The sequence below is a fragment of the Aplidium turbinatum genome, chromosome 1 (genome assembly GCF_918807975.1).
Source record: "Aplidium turbinatum chromosome 1, kaAplTurb1.1, whole genome shotgun sequence".
Taxonomy (NCBI): Eukaryota; Metazoa; Chordata; class Ascidiacea; order Aplousobranchia; family Polyclinidae; genus Aplidium; species Aplidium turbinatum.
This window is the reverse complement of record NC_137472.1, coordinates 45,401,260-45,421,536: the sequence shown is the minus strand read 5'-3', so window position 1 is coordinate 45,421,536 and position 20,277 is coordinate 45,401,260. Positions and strand designations below refer to the sequence as shown.

The 20,277-nt window shown below is 38.1% G+C and overlaps 1 protein-coding gene across 1 annotated transcript; it reads right to left on the bottom strand.

Annotated features, from left to right (window-relative positions):
* Positions 1–1,477: 1,477 nt before the first annotated feature.
* Positions 1,478–18,580, bottom strand: LOC145780971 (uncharacterized). Its single transcript, XM_082592660.1, has 17 exons — positions 18,438–18,580; positions 16,895–17,024; positions 15,747–15,807; positions 15,005–15,062; positions 14,711–14,737; positions 14,491–14,624; positions 14,312–14,403; positions 13,806–13,972; positions 13,491–13,553; positions 13,190–13,241; positions 12,602–12,774; positions 9,192–9,311; positions 8,263–8,363; positions 7,225–7,355; positions 5,021–5,097; positions 3,917–4,033; positions 1,478–2,211 (listed from the first exon to the last, which is right to left on the bottom strand). Exons 1-17 carry the CDS (start codon positions 18,474–18,476, stop codon positions 2,140–2,142), a joined length of 1,614 nt encoding a protein of 537 aa, XP_082448786.1. The 5' UTR covers positions 18,477–18,580; the 3' UTR covers positions 1,478–2,139.
* Between the last annotated feature and the right edge of the window lie 1,697 nt (positions 18,581–20,277).

The following is a 20,277-nucleotide window of genomic DNA, read 5'->3' as shown; positions in this document are numbered from 1 at the left end:
GTTAAGGACTGCTCTCCATTCAGCGGCATCGGATGGATGGAATAATTCCCCGGCAACAAGACTTCAACGATCGGAAACTTCACTCTGTCAATCTCGATGACCGGGCCTGCGTCAGTGATTCAAAGCCTCTATAAGTATGCGAAACTACCAGGATGAAGCTCTACAAGAAGCTTGCTCAGTCCGAGAATAAAGATTCGATCAATCAATGTTTCTATCTTAGTAGGCTATCTTGATGTAGCTAATCTACAAAATTACCTGCAGATTGATTAATATTGCAATGTAAGTAGTCTTGTAGCCTATCATGGTTAGGGTATCGGTAGGCTAAACCAACCTATGTAATCGGAATACCGGTAAGTCACTATGACCGAATATTCAGGCTATACATTTTAAATCACATAGGGTAGGCTACCACAGTGGTACCTAACAATTTATGCAAGGATCTTTAGCTGATGTTAAACAAATTCCGGCAGTCAATTAGGCTAATATTGTATCAGCATTAGATCATGTTGCTCAATAGGAATCAATCAAAAACAATGTCACGAAAACAGCATCTGCAAAAAAGTAGAAGCCAAGAACGCACTGAGAAGCGAACTCACGAAATGTTGTTTTTGAAAGTAGGGTATGTTATGCAAAGTGTTGCCAGATTTTCTTAAATTTTCAAATAAAAAGCTACCGTATTTTTGATTACCTAGCTCAAAAACCAGACAAGCCTCGATCAAATTTTTCCGAATTAATCTAAACTCATTGGTTGCTTGTCAACCCATTAATCAGGCGTAACCTAAACATGAAGCAATAACTTATCAAAGTAATATAGCCTAGTGTTTACAAATAAATAACAACTTAAAAAGAATATGCAAAATATGTAATATACCAGACCTCGGTTAATCCGGATTCGATTTGACCGGCGATTCCATCCGGATTAGGCGAAGGTCCGGATTAACCGATGACGGTTCTATCAAGCCTGACGTTACCTAGATAGAAGGGTATCGGTAAAAATCACCGAAATTGAACGCATTAGTGTGGTCATCTGCCAATTCCGTAACGCGAGATCACCACATTAGCAACCCAGTGATAAGAGTTCTTTTGAAATGCAGTATGCGTGTAAAATGAATGTATTTGTAGACTCTGCGTCTAACGCAAGAACACACTGACAAAAGTAACATCTTCAGACATGCGTGTCGGAATAATCTGTAGTCACTCAAAACTTTTGAAAATAGTAACCGAAGACGAGTTTCTATGGAAAACTTACAAAAAATCGGGCAAATCCGGATAAAGCGATAGACAAAGCGCAACATTTGTCCGGAATAGGCGAAGATCCGGATTAAATAATCCGGATAATCCAAAGCTGTTTCTCAAGAAAAAGATTACAAATCATCTGCACTTCCAGTTTTATCCGGATTCGGCGAAGATCCGGATTAACCGAGTTCTACTATACATTACATTCATAACTTGATTCATAGCATACGGCTACCCTCAGATAAACTCATGGAGTTGTGCAACAGTAGCTTATTTGTATAATTTATTTTTTCAAGCTGCAGCCTAATTTATTGCTTTGAGCAGGTTAAAATTCTAAACACAATTGGAATTTCCTTGTTTGCAAATTTTGGAATTGATCCAACAAGCAAGCTGAAGCATTGATTTATTTTTGAGCAAACTAAGCTAAGCATTTATCCTGAAAAACACCTGGCAACACACTTTTTTGGCGTATTTTACCCTGACAAGGTAGTTTTTGCATCTAGTCGGCCAACTTCTAGAAATCCCTTATGCAACTTTGAGTTCTTAATGATTTTGGTCTTAAATAACACATCATACAAAATCTTAAAAACTTTTTCATTGGAAAAAACATAAATGAAAAAACAGTGTCACACAAACTAAGCAACATTGAAGAAATTAGCCATAAATGTTTATGCAATACAAAATTAAAATATTATCTTTATCTCTATAAGACGCGACGATACTGCAAGTGTGACGTGTGAAAACAAATAACAAAGCACAAAATAATAAAAAGCGTAATTTTACAAACACAATATTTGGCTTTTTTGCTAAAAAAAGAAAATACTAAACAAACATATCATTAAAGTGAACTTTATCAAAACCATAAAAAACAATAACAAACGCAATAACATTTGAAACAACCACTCAACGACGCTTGCTGTTCAGAGCTGGTATGGCCCGGGATGCTTTTCTTCTTTTACGAGGTGAAGGTTCTCCCTGTTGGACAAATGCTCATTAAACTGTAGAGGAATAATTAGTTACCTTGCGCATTTAACAACGAATGCCAACTACGTGACATTTTGCAAATGCCACAATTTCGCCCTTGAAGGAGACCCTTCTTCTTACTACAGTAGAACTCGGTTAATCCGGATGAAACTGGAAGTACAAATGATTTGTATTCTTTTCCTTGAGAAACGGCTTCGGATTATCCGGATTATTTAATCCGGATCTTCGCCTATTCCGGACAAAAGTTGCGCTTTCTCTATCGCTTTATCCGGAGTTTCCCGACAGTTTTGCCATTTTATGCTAAAACGTAACGTGGCTTATTGCGAGAAATTTCTTATCTATTGTTCCGTTAATGTGACGCAATAAATCATTGCGGATTTCTTCTTTTCATGAACAGTAATCCCTCCTAACTCAAAATTCGTGCGTAAATGCCCAAACTCGTAATGTCACTTGAAAAGATGTCGGTGGAATTGTCGGCGGTATGTCGTTGATGTTTTTCCAATAGAAGACTTTGTTTGATTTTTTGTAAGTTTTCCAAAGAAACTCGTCTTCCGTAACTGTTTTCAAAAGTTTTGAGTGACTACAGATTATTCCGACACGCATGTCTAAAGATATAACTTTTGCCAGTGTGTTCTTGCGTTAGACGCAGAGTCTACAAATACATTCGTTTTACATGCATACTGCATTTCAAAAGAATTCTATCGCTAATATGGTGATCGCGCGTGTCGGAATTGACAGATGACCACACTAATGCGTTCAATTTCGGTGATTTTTACCGACACCCTTCTATCTAGGTAACGTCAGGCTTGATAGAACCGTCATCGGTTAATCCGGATCTTCGCCTAATCCGGATGGAATCGCCGGTCAAATCGAATCCGGATTAACCGAGTTTTACTGTAGTTAGCTGGCCAACTAATGTTTGTTCATTTTAATAGTCCGCCCCGTTAGCTCAGTGGTTACGCGCCGGGATCAAGATCACGCGGCGAGAAGTTCGACTCTCGTGGTGCGCACTTGAGCAACGCACTTTCACGACTGCTCTTCATTCAACGGCACCTAGTGAATGGAATAATTCCCCAGCCAAGAACACTTCAACAATCGGAAAACTTCACTCTGCTGTCAATCTCGGTAACCGGCCCTGCGTCAAGAATCAAGAGCCTCTACAAATATGCGAAACTACCAGAAACAACCAATCAAGGCTTTATCAGTCCGAGGATAAAGATTAATAACCAAAACAAACCAATAGATGAAACGAGTGACTGCAGCTGCATTGTTTTTCCTAACCATGTGATCACAATTAACTGAAGCAATAGGTTCTCGATCAAACATGCACAAAAAATACTGGTTGAAAGTTTTAAAAGTTGATAAGATCGATGGAAATAATTTTAAGTAATCCCAAAAAGAGCATTCAGGAAAAGCAAGACAAGCAGTCTTGTATGACAAGCTTGAAAAACAAGTAACTTATATGTCACGTGGTTTGGAAGGTGTAGTTGGATAACATAGGCCGGGCCTACTTCACTCAAAACTTCAAAAGTTATTAAACCATAGACAGTAGTCGTGATTCAAAGATTACAGACTAAAAGTGGCACCAGTTACAAACCGTCCGTGTTAACCGCCAAATACGTCCGTTTTGAACCGTGGACTTAAGTTTGTGCAGCCCTGTTCTAGTTCATGTAATAACTAATAAGGTTCAACTAACCCTGTTCATATCCTGTCGAAAGGCGTCTATTGAAGATTGGCTGTTGAGTGGGGAGGTGGACATTTTCAGACCTCGCCCGAATCGCTTTGCCGTTAGGTTGTCTTCGCTACAGTTTTGCTAGAAACACAAGCCAGGAAGCAGTTTAGCAATTATGTATATACACAAAATATAGTGTACTGTACACTGTACAGTTATACTCATAACCAAGATACCGGATACACCAACCGTTAATAGGCAAACAAACTTATGTGTTTAAATATACAGCAAAATCACGGACCAGAATAAACGATCTAAATATTGGCTTCTCCTGCCCACCCCTGTAAGTTTTGAATCTTTATTCTCGGACTGGGAAAGCCTTGGTAGGTTATTCCTGGTAGTTTCGCATAGCCTACTTGTAGAGTCTCTTGACGCAGGGTCGGTTACGGAGATTTGACAAAGCGAAGTTTCCGATTGTTGTGTTGTTGGCTGGGAATTATTCCATCCATTGGGTGCCGCTGAATGGAAAGCAGTCCTTAGAATGCGTTGCTCAAGCGCACACCCCGATAGTCGAACCAGCGCCGCTTGATCTTGAAGCTTCTTCGTTCACGAAGTCACGGCGCTATAATCAACTGAGCTAGCCGAGCGGACTGCAAAGTGAAGCCAAGCAAATCTTGTCAAATCTAAGCCTACAGAGAGGGAGGCAAATTACAATTTCAAAACGAAAAATTGGACAATATATTTTATTAAACCGCCTTGGTGACTTAGTGGTTAGCTACAGCGTCTGGTTATGAATCGGAAGTCATGGTTTTGATACTCTGTGAGGACATTTAAGACATTTTATTTGGTAGCCTACTGAAACTTATTCCTGCTTGGCACTCACAAACAGAAATGAATTTAGTGTAGGCTAATAATGTACTTGGGTGCGCCTGCATACGCGGACTCTGCCTGCTTTGTAAAGTGCTGAGAGCTACGCTTATCTACGACAGATGCAACGTCACAAAAACACACATAATAAATATTTCCTATAGTTTAATACAGACTATATCTATTATGCTTTTTCGCACTAGCAACGTTTATGTAGTTCATCAGCCGTTTAGTTTACAAAGACTCAAATCATTCATTTACTTGCAAATCTACATCAATGTCAGCAGCTGCTCGCTTCCCCTTGCGTCTGTAATTTTCTTTTTGGCATTTATCGAAGTCTGATAGAAAAAAAAAAAGATTATTGTTCGTTAATCCAATGCAAGTCGCCTTTCATATAACACAGTAGTTCTCAAACTGTGCGTCGCGACGCCCTGGTGCGTCGTTTCAATTTTCCAAGGGCGTCGCAGAAGAGTTTCATTTCGTAGCTGAATTCAGTTTATCTTATAAAAATGAGGTTAATCCTTTGATTAGCAGTTTCAGTTGTCATCAAAGTTGTTAACTTCATTAAAACACGCCCACTGAAGTCAAGAGTTTTCAAAAAACTTTGTGGAGAAATCAATGCAGCGCATCGGAGTTTGCTCTTTTAATTTTCATCCAAGTGGCTTTCGCTTGGAAAATTCTTTGAACGCTTCTACGAATTGGTGGATGAACTTCAGGCTTTTTTGCAGCAAGAAAATAATCCACTTGCAGATTGTTTAGCTCAGAACAATTTCTTATTGAAATTGGCTTACTTTACTTGTGTGATATCTTCGCCAAACTGAACATTTCTATGCAAGGGCCGAATAAAAATGACATTTCAGATAAAATTGCAGCATTCGTTAAAAAGCTGCTATTGTGGAAGGAAGATATAGCAAACCTGTCTGGAAGCTCTCGATACTTCACTTTCTTGTCCAATTTGCTTGAAAAGAAAAGTATGACGCTGCCTTCAAATTTGTGAAGCATATTTGGGCAACATTTGTCCAAGCTCGAGTCGAAATTTGCAAAATACTTCCCGAAAAATTTATCAAACTATGAATGGATTCGTGATCCTTTCGTCCAACCTACTCCACTGTCTTTTACTGCACAAGAAAAAGAAGCCTACATTGACATTTCTTGTGACAATTCCCTGAAAAGGATGTTTAATTCAGGAAATCCGGCAAATTTCTGGATTTCAATGAATGGCGATTATCCAGCTTTGGTGAAGAAAGCACTACGAATTATTATCCCATATGTCACGTCATATTTATGTGAAGCAGGAATTTCTGCCTTGGCGGTGATAAAAAGCAAATTTCAATCACCAATACACTCTGAAAGAAAAATGCAGGTGGCAATTTCAAAAATTCTCCCAAGATTTAATGAACTTTGTAAAAACAAACAAGCCCACACGTCACATTAAATAATAGCCTATGCATTGCTTTTTGTTGTTGTATCAACAAACAAAACTTTAATAATAAGTTTCCTCATTAACTTTTATTTGCTGGTGCGTCGCAAGTCCAGAAAACTTTTCCAGAGGCGTCGCAACAAAAAAAAGTTTGAGAACCACTGATATAACACATAGAGAAAATAATCCTATGGGCATACAGTATGTTGTTAATCTTGTCATTGCGTCGGTATTAACTCTATTACAAAGGAAATTGCAATGGGACTAAGACCAAAGCGAGACTAGCCTACAGGTGGGTCGCAGTGAAAAGGGTTTGACAAACATTGATTCAGACAAAGGTAACTAACCTTTTTTCTCTCACCGACCGGTTTTAAAATAAAAATAGCTTCGCTGACCGGCGATAGAAAAAGCAAAGTATGACATTTAGGCTACTTCTATGGTGGGTTTAAGCAAGGTCCGTAAAATAAAATAGACAATGGAAAAGTCAAGGCCGGATAAGGAAACTAATTTCACAGGGTTCTCGGAGGATTGCTTCCCTGAAAATTTGGGCCAATTTTGCGCTTTTACCGGCTCGGTGGCGTAGTGGTTAGTGCGCCCGCCTCTGAAGTGGTAGGCATGGGTTCGATACCTTGTCGGGTCATACCAAAGACTTTTTAAACATGGTACTGAATCTAATTTCTACTTGGCACTAAGCAATGGAGTGGATTCGGGTAATAATGTACTCAGTTGCGCCTCTATACGGCTGCATTGACACTGTCTGCTTTGTAAAGCGCTGTGGAGCAGCGCATTCAGCGATGGATACAGCGCTATATAAAAACTAACATTATTATTATTATTTTGATCACTTTTACGCCTCATAATGATTTTTTAATCAAGACGCACACTTTATATTTGACCAATACGACCAAATAAAAGTAGATTTCTTTAAAAGTTTGATAAACAAGTTTTGATTAAAAATTAAAGTTACTTTTAAATACAAATTAACGCTTTAGTATAGCTAAGATTCAACAGATTATAGCCTAATTAAGACTCGTCAGCGAAATACCATCTGTCTTTGCTTCAAAGGAAGCTCGCATCTGTTTGTCTCTCCTTTGTAAGCAGAGATTCTCAGCGACATGTCTGACGTCTCTGATGAAAACTGCTTTCAACACGTCATGGTCGATGGTCTTCGTTTGCCTGGATCAGAAAAAGGAATTGATTTTATGACAATCCTGCAAGTTAGCTAATACTTACACCACAAGAGGCAACAACGAGATAGGCCTACTATACAGTATAAACGATGTGGAAAACATTGAAAAGGGAAGCTCTTACATTACAGCGCATTCAAAGATTGGAAAAATTCGTCATTTTTGCCATAATTTCATTCGACATTTGGAGCTGGTTTACAACAGAAGCTTTACCCTCTCACCACCGGAAGTGCTAAACCAAGCAGGTTACGACGTCTTAAAAATGGCGTCCCTCAAGGATCTGTCCTATACCCCCCCTTCTGTTTAACATCTAAACCCACGACTTGCCAAACACGGTATCCGAAAAGTACGCCTATGTCGATGATTTGGCCACTCTACACCTGTCGAATCATTGGGAAACAATAGAAGGAACTGTACACCTAGACATGTCGACATACCTACAGCGATGAGATTGAAGCTCAGCGCAAACCAAAACAGTGACGACAGCCTTCCACTTAAACAACCGGGAAGCGAAGCGTGAGCTTAAAATCAACACCAATGGAAAAACCCTGTCCTTCTGCAAACTCTACATATCAAGGAGTAGTCCTGGTCAGGTCGCTCACTTACCGTCAACATTTGGAGTCACTACGCAAAAAGATCTCAACACGCACAGCTTTGCTAAGGCGTTTAGTTGGCTCAGGTTGGGGAGCCAGAGTTGACACCTTGCGCATTGCATTGCCACCATTGCGCTATAGTGGCGAAGAAGGTTCAAACGAAGAAAAATTGAAAACCATTAACATTTTAATTATTAAAAACACTTCATAATTGAAGAATTAATCCAAAAATAAGATTTTTTCTGCATTACTGTAACTTTACATTAGTCTACTTTTGTTACAGCAACTACAACAAGATGGTACCGCTGCTGTCCTTTTGCCATTTTTACAATTTTTTCCCTCGCAAGCTTGCCAATAATTTTTTGCGCCATAATTCTTGTACAAGAAAGCCAGCCACTAATTTCCTAAAAAATAAAAAAAAGTTAGTATCTGAAATCCTGTTTGTTTTCATCGTCATCTGGTTCTTTTCTCTCGTGGAGGATTGGAGACAATACAATGCAAAATTTGTCTGTGACATGTTTCGGTTGCAAGTTTATAGTTAAGTATTGTTCAGTCTTTAATGACGTCAGTCAAGTTCTTGGCAACCTACTCATTAGGATGTTTCATTTATTCACGGTTTTTGAAATCAAAAATGTTTGGAGTCTAATCATATCTTATTTCGGCGACATACAGCCGATTCAAAGGATTTTTTGATCGAATAACTTTTAGAGGGTGCGCACTGCGCAGCCTCCCCAAATTTTGAAAAATTAAAACGTGGGAAAATTTCCCGAAATTATGCGATATCTCGGTAACGGAAGAAGATAGAAAAACGTGTAAGGTGTCAGCTTGTGCGGAATAGCCAACTTCCTATCTGCGCTTAATACGTTTTACCACACTATCTGCAACGGAAAAAGGTTAATTGCGAAAAGCTGTCTTTTTCATATTTTTGATGGTTTGTTCCCAGTTCTACACAAGCAAAACGCTTTCAGTAACTACAGTGATAACATTTTTAACAAACAACAGGTTTTGTTAATTATACTATGACCTAACAATGCAGGATTGGAGGGGTACGATTTGTACGAAGTAAGATCTGATTAGACCCCATGCAGTTTTGATTTCAAAAATCGTAAAAAACTAAAACACCCTACTGCTCAATGCTCATATTAAGTTTATCATTCATGGTCTGTTTGCTTTAGTAATGAGCAAAATTCAACAATAAACTTTATGGTTAGCTGGCTTGAAATTAGACTTACAGAGACTGAAACAGTGTCGGTTTCGCCACATCTCTGCAGCGTCCGTCTCCATGCGCACATCTCCTGTCGCTGATCTTTCTTGAGCGCACTCAGCTGGGGGTCCGTGCACATCGTATCTACCTGGAAACAAACGTAATAATCATCACACATTTGCGATAGAAAATAAGGTAAATTAAAAAAGCCAATCAATGGAATCGAAATTCCAGAGTCCGGTAATGCCGCGGTCCAAATAACACAAACACAAATGACGCCATCACCAGGTCGCAAGGCCCGAATGCCGCAAGTCGTGTATCCTCCATAGTCATATGCATAGGCGTCGATTTTTTCTTAGAACAGAGGAATTCTGGGTGGGCGGGAGTTTTCAAACAGATTTCATTGAATGTGTATGTTCGCAAATTCGCAATGGTTAGTCTTTCTCACAAAGACTGTGCAGCAATTAAGCGTTAACAGGTTTGATGTTTGCTTTCTTGCGCCTTGCGATCTTATGAGCGCTGCTAAACTAAACAAACTTCTTTTATGTTTTCCTTTGCGACCAAAAAAGCGCGTGACGCATGACATGTTATCTTTAAAGTGGCACCTTCGGATTTGCCGCAAAATGTTCGGACAGGTGACTGCGGACTGTTCCGTTGGTCTGCGGCAGATAACCGATTGTTTTCCGAGGCCCACAAACAGCAGCTACAGTAACAAGTACCATCAGGGTTAAGACGCATCCACTGGAATTCGGAAAAATGCTTCCTTTGCAACACACGACCTTCCCGAGCCGGAAGCTGATCCGGCATCATGCTAACGTAATGGAGCAGGTAGAGATCCATGGCTCATGCTGTCTTCTACAACTACCGGTACATTGCCTGAGACATTGACTTTACAACTGTCCATCCTTGAAGCACTGCTTTCTTCATCAATGTCATCTCTACGTTCATTCGTGCTGGACGTGGCTTCTTCAGCATTATTATCTCGACGCCTTTTGGAAGCTGGTTTTAGTGTTGGGCGATATATCGAATTTTCGATACGATACGATATCTTTTCAATATCGATATTTATTTCAATTTTGTTCAATATTTTTACTATTACAGCCCTAACTGGTAACTGTAAACCCCTATAAAAACGTTGCCAAGGCCATACGGCGAAAGTTGAAATTGCCTTGGCAATTGCTGTGAACGTTTATTACGAAAACAATTGTACCAAAACATGTAAAACGAGAAGCGAAAAATATACTAGAGTAGTCTATCAGGACAGCACTGTTTGATTTGTTGTGATGTAATAATACCATCATCATCATCATTAAGTTCCTTCCTCTCGTCGAGGGTTGGAGGCAAGATGCCAAGTTTCTCTGTTGTGAGATTTTTTACTGCAGTTTTGTAATTAAGTCCTAACCAGTCTTCAATATCATTAGTCCAAATTCTTGGTGTTCTGCCCCTATTTCGTTTGCCGTTCATTTTTACTTCTAGTAGTTGTCTTTGAAAAGAATTATTGCAAATGTGGCCAAAATATTTCAATTTTCTTGATTTAATTGTTTGTAGCATTTCCATGTTGGTTTGTATTCTGGATAGTACATCTTTTCTAATAATACCAAAAGTAGCGAGGAACGCGATACGCACACTGTTACGGTAATTCACGTTAAATAACTCACGGGGGAGAAAAGTTAATTTTGGGTTGATTCAACGTTCGAGTCAGCACAAATCGATTTAATTTTCCCGGCGGGTTATATTGCGCAACAACAATGCTCAATAAGAAATTTACGTTTGTTTTATATTAATTCGACATCTAGCGACGTTGAATTATCATAAAATAATGTTAATTGCTCAACCAGGTACCGGTAACAAATTAAGTACCTGCAAGAAGATTGCCTCGATTTACGTATCCACTAACATCCACAAACTCAAACTAATTTCGGCACAATTGGGATACTGCGAGCAACACAAAGTCTGTTTGATAAAGAACTAGCTGTCAGAATCGCAATCATCAGATGCTGTATCGGAGGATGAGGTTGTCGCGTCATCACTGAAATCGGACACATCAAGAGGCTCATCGCTTGGCTGTAAATCTACACTGTCTTCGCCGTTCGCAATGAAGCGTACACGTTTTGCTGCTTTCGTGCTTTGATACCCATCCACACGCCTCTTTCGCAGAGCGCCATCAGGGTGTTAACTAAGGATCAAATCTATGGCTGTGTCATAACGACTGGGAGGAATGTCTAACGCTAACCTTACAAGCGCTCGTGTGGCCTCGGCATTTTTATTGCCGACGCTAATGCGCCATTCATGCATCTGTGTCGGCAATCCCCTCGGCAATTGCCGACACTAATTTCGAAGACTGAGAAACTCTTTTCTTAATTAGAACAAAAATATCGAAAAGTATCGAAATATCGAGTTTTTTTTTAAATATCGTATCGTTTTTTTTCAATATCGCCGAACACTAGCTGGTTTTAAGAATCCGCGAATAGATGTTTAACTTTTCAATAATGAAATGACAACATCGAGCGGTGCCACAATTCATACTCAGCAACAAGTTTGTGAGGAAAGATTTGTAAAAAGCGATTGTTTCAGTACGTCTTTAGTTTGTATCGGTTATTTTATTGTCATGTTCATTATGATGTCATATTCATATTCCCTTACGCTGACCCGGAACTGAAGTTTGATTGCGACGTAACGAAAGTGAGACCATTCGGAGAAAAGATCAAACGTGGCTTTCTCTCACCAGGAATTGCCAGCGTGTGGCAGTTGCCGTAGCAACAACAACGCAGTGAGTAGGCCTACCGTATTTTTTTCAACGCAGTGTTGTTGCGGAATTGCTTTGTTCTGTCGGATACCTAGGGAGAGACATAGCGTAAAACAAGAAGTTGCGCGGCAGTTGGTTGCATAATTCAGCGTTTAACAAAAGCGGAAATAATTGTAACGAGCACTTCATACGTGTCCTGAAAACAAGGTGGGCGAAACCTATTTTGCCCACCCTCGTTTCACGGTAGGGTGGGCGCCGCCCACCCTGCCCACCCTATTTCGACGCCTATGGTCATATGTCGATCTTCATAGTCAAGTTCAAGCACATTAACAATTTTCTTGTTAAAGACATTAAATCCTGAACACAAAACGATTAGAAAAAAAGATGATTGAAGAAAAGTTCCTTCTACCAGTGAAGTGCAAACTATTACAATCAGCTATACCTACCTGCTACAGTATTAAAAATGCAACACGAGGAAAACTTGTCCAATCAATCATCGATAGGCTACTACTTTACACAAACTATAAATGTCACGTGGTTACATGAAGCGAGTAAAGAGCTTACATCATGTCCTTAACTCCTTATGAATAGGATTATAGGCCTACATGTGACCATACAAGAAAGTAGCCCATTCAAGACAGACTTTGATTCAGTTTTCGACCTTAGTTCCTTTCTGGATGTAGGCTACCTACATTGTCACAACAACGATGACAAACGTGCACATCGGGAATGCCACTTTCATCGCAGATACAGAAGCAAATCGCGTGCTGCCATAAGTGGCACTTGGAGCATTCGATCATTATCCCATCGTCGTTGGGATCAAGACACGGGCAACAAACTCCCAGGTCGCTGTCCAATTCGTTGTCTGTAATTCAAACAAAACTTGTAAATATTTACAGCTTTTGCGAACTTCACACCAAGTGTAAATAACGAGGCAAGAAAATAAAATGATCGCAACATGGCAAGCTTAAACAACAAAGATTTTGTTATTTTATGCAATTCTGGTGTTGAAATTACTGTTTATTTGTATACATCAAAAGTCGCAATCACCATTTTAAAGCACTCTCTTTGCATAATACGTACTGTGTTTTACGGTTAAATACTTTATTAAAGGCTTTGCAAAATACTCTATTTAACCACTGGCCGCTGAAAATCATTCTGCCTCTTTTTGTGATGTTTCAGGGAAAAAGCTTTTTTATAGTGCCTAAAAATGCAATTTTTTTGTTTATTTGAATTTCATCATTTTTCTGAACACTCTTTAAAAGCATAATATGTACAACCTGTCTGAAAATTTCGTTTCATTTCTTCTTCTGTTGGCAAAGCTCTCGGATCCTAAATAATTGACTTTATCAGACAAATTTGTAATCGTATGACAATTGACCAGGCCCCTGTACAAGTACGCCATCTGAAGATACTGGGAAGCCTTTTAGAAGAACTCATAAACTGTTGAAGACTATTCTGTTATTCATTTATCTTTCTTTTATCGTGTTTTTTTGATAAAACAATGTAACAAAAAGTAACAATACCTCATGAATCATGATAGAAAAATATCTAAAACCTCGAAGATTAAAGCCAATTTACCAGTTTAGTAACGTCAGTCATTTCCGAATCATTCATGTAAAGGTTTGGCTGGCCGTTTTCATTCTGAAAATATGCGGCGTTTTCAGTATTTTGAGAATAACCTTTTATCATAACATTTGTCAAAAGAAGTGAGTTAAACACCAATGTAAGCCGTTGTTAAGACACCACCTGTTTGAGAAAAAAAAGAGAATAGCCTAGCCTATTCATCTCTCAAATGCAAATCAACAAAAACTTATATATACAAGTTACAAACATAAAAGCATTTCTTAGCTTGAATGTAAGAAACAATATGCAGCCTACGCATTACGCAATCACCTCTTTACGTTCAAATTGATCGCGTCCTGCCCGTACTCGAACTTTCATGCTCGTGTGTGGCGTCATCACATGGCCAAGCTTGATTCGAATATTATCAAAAACAAAACCCAATGTATCTTTCTCAATCGCTTCAACAAAACCGGGTGGCTGATAGTCATTGGGTGTTGCTGTTAAAACAACACCAACAATCAACACATAGCATTTAAACGTTGACGTCATGTTTATCATAAGGTGGCCTTCTACAGTAAAAAAATTACTGCGCACAACAACAACTCAATCAATATTGTAAGTGATGCTAACATGTTACAAAGCACGTCAGTCCCACCAAGTCCCAAAAAACAACTAACAATAAAGCGATGTAGAATAGGTAAATAGAGTACATTTGAAGAAAAAACGTGATGAAGCTAGGCATTCCTAGGTTCACAAACCATGCAAACGTATTATGGTAGTACGCAATGATAAAATAAATATTTCCCGTTGGAGCAATGAATCCTACAAATACTTACCTTTGTCATAATACAGTAATCGCACAGTCATATAGACATTTGTGGGGAGCGAGTCCATTGTGCTGGTCAACAACAATAAATTACGAAGAAACCTGGAAAAGTGCAGGAAATAAGTAAAATATACCCTTGCCTCACAAGGTCAAGTGTGGAAAAAGTGGCAACTACTGTGTGCTTCTTACTTTTTAGCTGACTCTTTAGTTTGCTGTTTTGTTGGAATGGTGGTTTTTGTTTTCGAATCTTCGCCAATCGTGACACTGGCTTGTACGCATCCTTGATCATATGAAAAGCCAAACACGTAGCTCTCAATCACACTCTACAAGACAATGAAAAATTTAACCAATTTGCCCACAAATATTATGAAAATACAATTGCTCCACTGTAATGACAATATAAACTTACATCTGGTTTTTCAGGGTCAGTAACAATCTGAAAAAAAGTAAACAATTAGAAAAAATACGTATATATATATGGTACATAGCTAAGAAAGAAAAAAGTTGACGGATGTAAGTTATGGATAGAGCCTAATGCCAAAGTGAGGTAACAAATTCATTCAAAAGCAAAGTGGTAGAAAAATATTAAATTATCTTGTACCGGTAACTTAAATTCTGATCCGATTAGGAAGGCTACACAATTTTACCGCAAATTTTTATTTTTTCATTGCAACTATTTTTATTTATTCTTGGGCCAACGTACTGCAAAAATAAGAGCCCGAAGATATTCCCGCTCAATGGCATCGTACACTCCTTTCATCCTAAAAACAAACAAATGTTGTGAAACCTATTTATATTCGGAATGGCCCGATTCGGTGAGTCCGATTCGGTGAGTTCCCTATTCGGTGAGAGCCTTTTTCGGTGAGAGCCCTATTCGGTGAGTTTTTTTTTTTTAAATTATTGCGCGCCGTAGCCTAATTATCATTGCCGTTATAGGGTTAGGGGATAGGGGGTTTGGGGGTGTTTGGGGTTTGGTTTTTTTTTTGGGTTTTTGGGGGGTTTGGTTTTTTTTGGGGGTTTGGGTTTTTGGGGTTAGGGGTTTTAATTAGGCTACGGTACCCGATAATTTTCAAAAAAAAATTAAAAAAAATCACCGAATAGGGCTCTCACCGAAAAAGGCTCTCACCGAATCGGACTCACCGAATAGTAGCAGACCCATTTATATTAGCCGAAACCGAGTTGAGGGTACACATTCACTGGATTTACAACCGACTTACTCCATTCGTATGAACATTTTTGTCCTTTCATAGGAAGGTAATTTGGCAGGCACTGTTTAAAAACCATGTCTAGTCTATAGCAGAACAAAATATCAAACAAAGCAAATCCCTACATCTGTTTTTCAATGACACAACACTCTATAACGAATCACCGTTATCATCACCATCTCACACATTAAATTAGTGCATTACATTTTAACCTTATAAAAATTTTTTAAGCACATGTACCAATGAACAATTCGTCCTGCTCCCTCGTGGCTGTTCTCCTTCAAAATTTTCAATGGCAAATCTGTGAGTAAAAACCTGGTTATACATTGCTCTATTTCACTTCCTATCAACAACCAGATCATTCAGTAAAACTATAGAATATAAAGAAACATAGGATACAGATACACCATCATCATCGTATTTTTATTTCTGACAATCAAAGCAAAAAAATATCACTTACAATAACATAGCAGGGGTCTAGAAAAGGTAGAAGTGACAAACCGCAAACATTAAAACGTGCTCAAGAGACAAATGATTTATAATACTACAAACAAGGATTTTGACAGAGTCCTAACACAGTAAAGAATATATACTTGCAATACGCTGAACTGTAATGGTGAGACAGGCTTACATTTGTGTAGTTTAGTTGTGTACTAAGTTCAATTAAAATTGATGGGAGCATTTTAACCAAGAAATACTATACTACACAAAGCGGGTCTGCTACTATTCGGTGAGTTCCTAACCTCTAACCCTAACCCTAAAACGGCCATGATAATTAGGCTATGGTACCCGATAATTTAAAAAAAAAATTAAAAAATCCCCCTTTAAGGGATCGGACTCACCGAAACGGGCCATTCCGACACAAAGCATACACTTATTATCGGTATGATATCTGCCTTTAATACTATAATTACTAATTTCTAAAGTTTTAAACGTTAGCTAGTCCCATGCGGAATTGCGGACCTTCCATGCACATATCTAAAGAAGAAATGCAACCCACTGTTTCAAAATGTTGTTGTTTATTTGTACACAAACAAGAACAAATTTTGAAAAAAACTGGTGGCTCGGTGGCTTAGTGCGCCCGCCTCTGAATCGGTAGGCATGGGTTCGATACCTTGTCGGGTCATACCAAAGACTTTTTAAAAATGGTATTATACTGAATCTAATTTCTGCTTGGCACTGAGTAATGGAGTGGATTCGGGTAATAATGTACTCAGTTGCGCCTCTATACGGCTGCATTGACACTGTCTGCTTTGTAAAGCGCTGAGGAGCAACGCATTCTGCGATGGATACAGCGCTATATAAAAACTAACATTATTATTATTATATAAAAACAACATTGATATTGATTCCAGCAATATTGTTAATAACTATCAGAATCAAGCTACCTTCAATTCTGCGATCTGAAAATGCCGATTCTGGAAAAAGATTTCTCAGATAAACGATATTAGATATTCCAATAGCCAGCATTTTTTTGATAAAATTTTTGCTTTCAACTTGATTCAAGCAACTTTCTTCCTGAATATCAAAACAACGAAATAAAGAAATGGTTTCATAAAAAAAAATCGTAAGACCGTCTTACAGAAAAAAAAACAAAATTGCAAAATTAAGATTGCAGCAAAGTGTGGTTTTCCCAATTGTCACAAAAAACGATATGACATTTTAACATGCAAAAAAACATGACATTAAAAAACCGAAAAGTTTTGAAGTGTGGATTCATTAGACTCAATTACACATTATCTGGAGAGAAAGAAAAACAAATTAATTTATTACCCCAAAATAGATAACAACTGGAATCTCATTAACAATACCAATCTAAAAAACCTACAATACTTTTGACATATTGCAAACAACAACTTATTGGAAAACGTAATGTTGAGTGAATTGGTTTAAGACAAAAAAAAAAAGAATGACAAGAGATGAAATGTATTGACAATATCAAGGAAATTACACACTGAAAAGCATGCCATATTTATTAGTAAAAACAAAATGGAGGGAGTTTACAAGGAAGGTGACAGCTGATCAATCTGTGGAAGAAGAACCATGTGGGTTGGGTACTAGTACAAGATGGTAGATCACAGGTAGTAGTCTACATATCTCTTTTTGACACAGTTTCTATATTTTTACACATTTGACCACAATCTAAAAAAAAACAATAGCAAACAAATTAATGATCTACAGTGGCGCTCAAAATTTTAGGATTTTTACAATAGCCTATGCTAGAAAAAATATTCCAAATGCTATGTCATATATCATTTTATGGTGTAACTATACTATTATGTGGTAACACATGCTTCTGTGCAAATGGTTATAAATAAATTGTTTTTTGGAAACGAAAGAATTCACTTTTTCTTAACTTGTTGCCAAAAATATGGTCAAAAAAGGAGCTATCAACTGTTAAGAAGTTAAAACGTGTGATATCACAAAAAAGGGTATATACTCAGAAAAAAAAGTTTGAAAAACTATGTTTCAGCAAGACAGCAATCCATCAGACAATAGTGAGATTTATAAAACTTGAAAGTTTAGTGGTGTTGAAAAGGGCTGGTAGACCCAGGGTTCCCACCCCAACAGATGATCATATGAGGAAGATGAGAGTGCGCTCACCATATGTTCCAGCAAAAGACTAGATTGTACTAAGATTCTTGTGCACAGACACAAATGTAAGTAGGTTACGTTTAGAAAAAAGAGTACGCCCAGTTCAAAAGAAACTGCTCATTTATAACAGTTTGCATCGAAGCATATGTTACGGTACGCAAAAGTACAGTTACACAACAACATTATTTATGATATAGCATTTGGGATAATTTTTCTAGCATATTGTAAAAATTCTAAATTTGACAGGTGGTTTTAAACTTTCGAGAATGACCATACATGCAATAAAGCAAAAATAAAATGTAGCCGAGGCTATATAAATCAATAATATCCACTTACCACAACATTCTTCTGCTTTTGAGCTACTTTTGCCATCATAAATTTACTTCAGCTTGTGAAAGTACAGTAGCGGTAGGTATAGGGCAACCAGAACTTAAATTATAACAATTTAAAGTCAATATTTTAATGTGCGAGTTACAATAAAATCTAAAAAAAAAATTGGGGTTGTGTTACAAACAATTTAAAAATTTTCCATATTACCAACTTTAATAGTTTTATTGCAATATTGTAATTGCTACTTATCCCATTGATTAAATGCAGTAGCTATAAATATTGTGAATAAAGTCCCAGATGCTATATGTACCTGTTCACTCAAGCATGATGTATTTTTTCTCGCCTTCTCTTCTTTTAACAACAAAAAAGCTACGTTTATAACCTCTAATCTCAACAAACTTAAGTCTGAATGTAAGTGGCTCGTGGTGACTGCATTGGTTTTAGATTACAACGGGTGTTGGTTTGACACGGCCCAGAAGAGTTTTTTTTTAGAACTTTATCCATAATAATGCTTTTTTGCCGCTTTTAGCTGTAACAGTATGAATAATCAAATTCAGTTGTTACAATTTTTTTAACATTGCTGGAGTTGGAGAATTTCCCTGGGTACAGTTTCGTTTTCCAAAAGGGGTTGACCATATTTGCCGAACAAACTTGCATATGATCTTTACTGCACAACTGTTTGCTCTGGGTCACTGAGTCAAATTTCTTTTCATGTTATTTGCTAGTCAATATAATGAGAGGCCTTTACTGAAAAAAGACATCATGCTTGGTTTGGTTAGCAGAAGAAGAGGGAAGGGTTGTCCTAAAACAAGATGGCTTACATTGTGACGAACAGCCGGATGGGCATGGAAGAGCTGAAGGAGGTTGTAAGTAGCCTACAGCTGGGCGATATTGGTAAAATAATTTCGATACGACATTACCAAAAATAAAACAATATTATCTAAGTTTTGATATTTTATGGCAAATTGCAAAGCACGGCTTTCTATAACTGCATGAAATACATACTGAGCACTGGTACTGAAATAAACAACATTTATTGCAAACAATGCTGCAATTTAACTGTCGCAAACTAAAGATTTTTGGACAAAAATGTCAGCATGTTGACATTGCAGGGTTTTAGGCACGATCTCTTCTTGGAAACAATTGAGCCACTAAGTGAAAACACCCTTTCACTACTAACACTGGTGCTTGAATGCACAGAAGTTTTCTTGCAACTTTTGCAAGTGTAGGAAAAGTCAGTGCATTAGCTCGCCACCATGTACAGATGCAGCTATCCTTGTTGATAGTTTTTGATGCAAAATAGAGATGCAGCTGTGAGTAGCAAAACAAAATAAAGTATCTACCTAGCTGCAGAGGTGGGCACCCGCTACTTTTAAAGTAGCGCGCTACCCGCTACCGCTACTTAGGCCAAAGTAGCGCGCGCTACCGCTACCCGCTACCAATTTACAAAAGTAGCGCGTTACCCGCTACCGCTACTCGGGCCAAAGTAGCGCGCGCTACCGCTACTTCTTCCGCTACTTTTGTCTAAAATGACACTAAGAAACACTCAAGTCCCTAGTGATGCAAAAATGACCTTAAAAACGAATGTTATCATTCGTTTACGCTGCCATTTTAACGTCGTTATAGAAAACACATTCTCAGGGAAATTTAATGTTACGCATCTTTCAAAAACACGAGCATTTCAAAATGAGAGTCACTAAGTCCTGCCCGCATTCACTTAAGCACATCTTTTCCAACAAAAACAAAGTCTCTCCACCGCAGCACTGGAAGGAATGGGGGTGTTGTATTTAATGAACAGATGTTTTAACTCGGTATTCGAAAAGCTCAAGGACTTGCTCTTGTCCGA

Bases quoted from the DNA above. Each gene is read 5' to 3' on its own strand.
- LOC145780971 (XM_082592660.1), bottom strand. From the start codon at position 18,476: ATGATGGCAAAAGTAGCTCAAAAGCAGAAGAATGTTGTG. The intron at 8,364-9,191 runs GTAAGTCTAATT...TTTATTTTTTAG, and splicing joins CCGACACTGTTTCAGTCTCT to GAAATTAGTGGCTGGCTTTC. The intron at 7,356-8,262 runs GTACCATCTTGT...TTTCTGATCCAG, and splicing joins ATGGCAAAAGGACAGCAGCG to GCAAACGAAGACCATCGACC.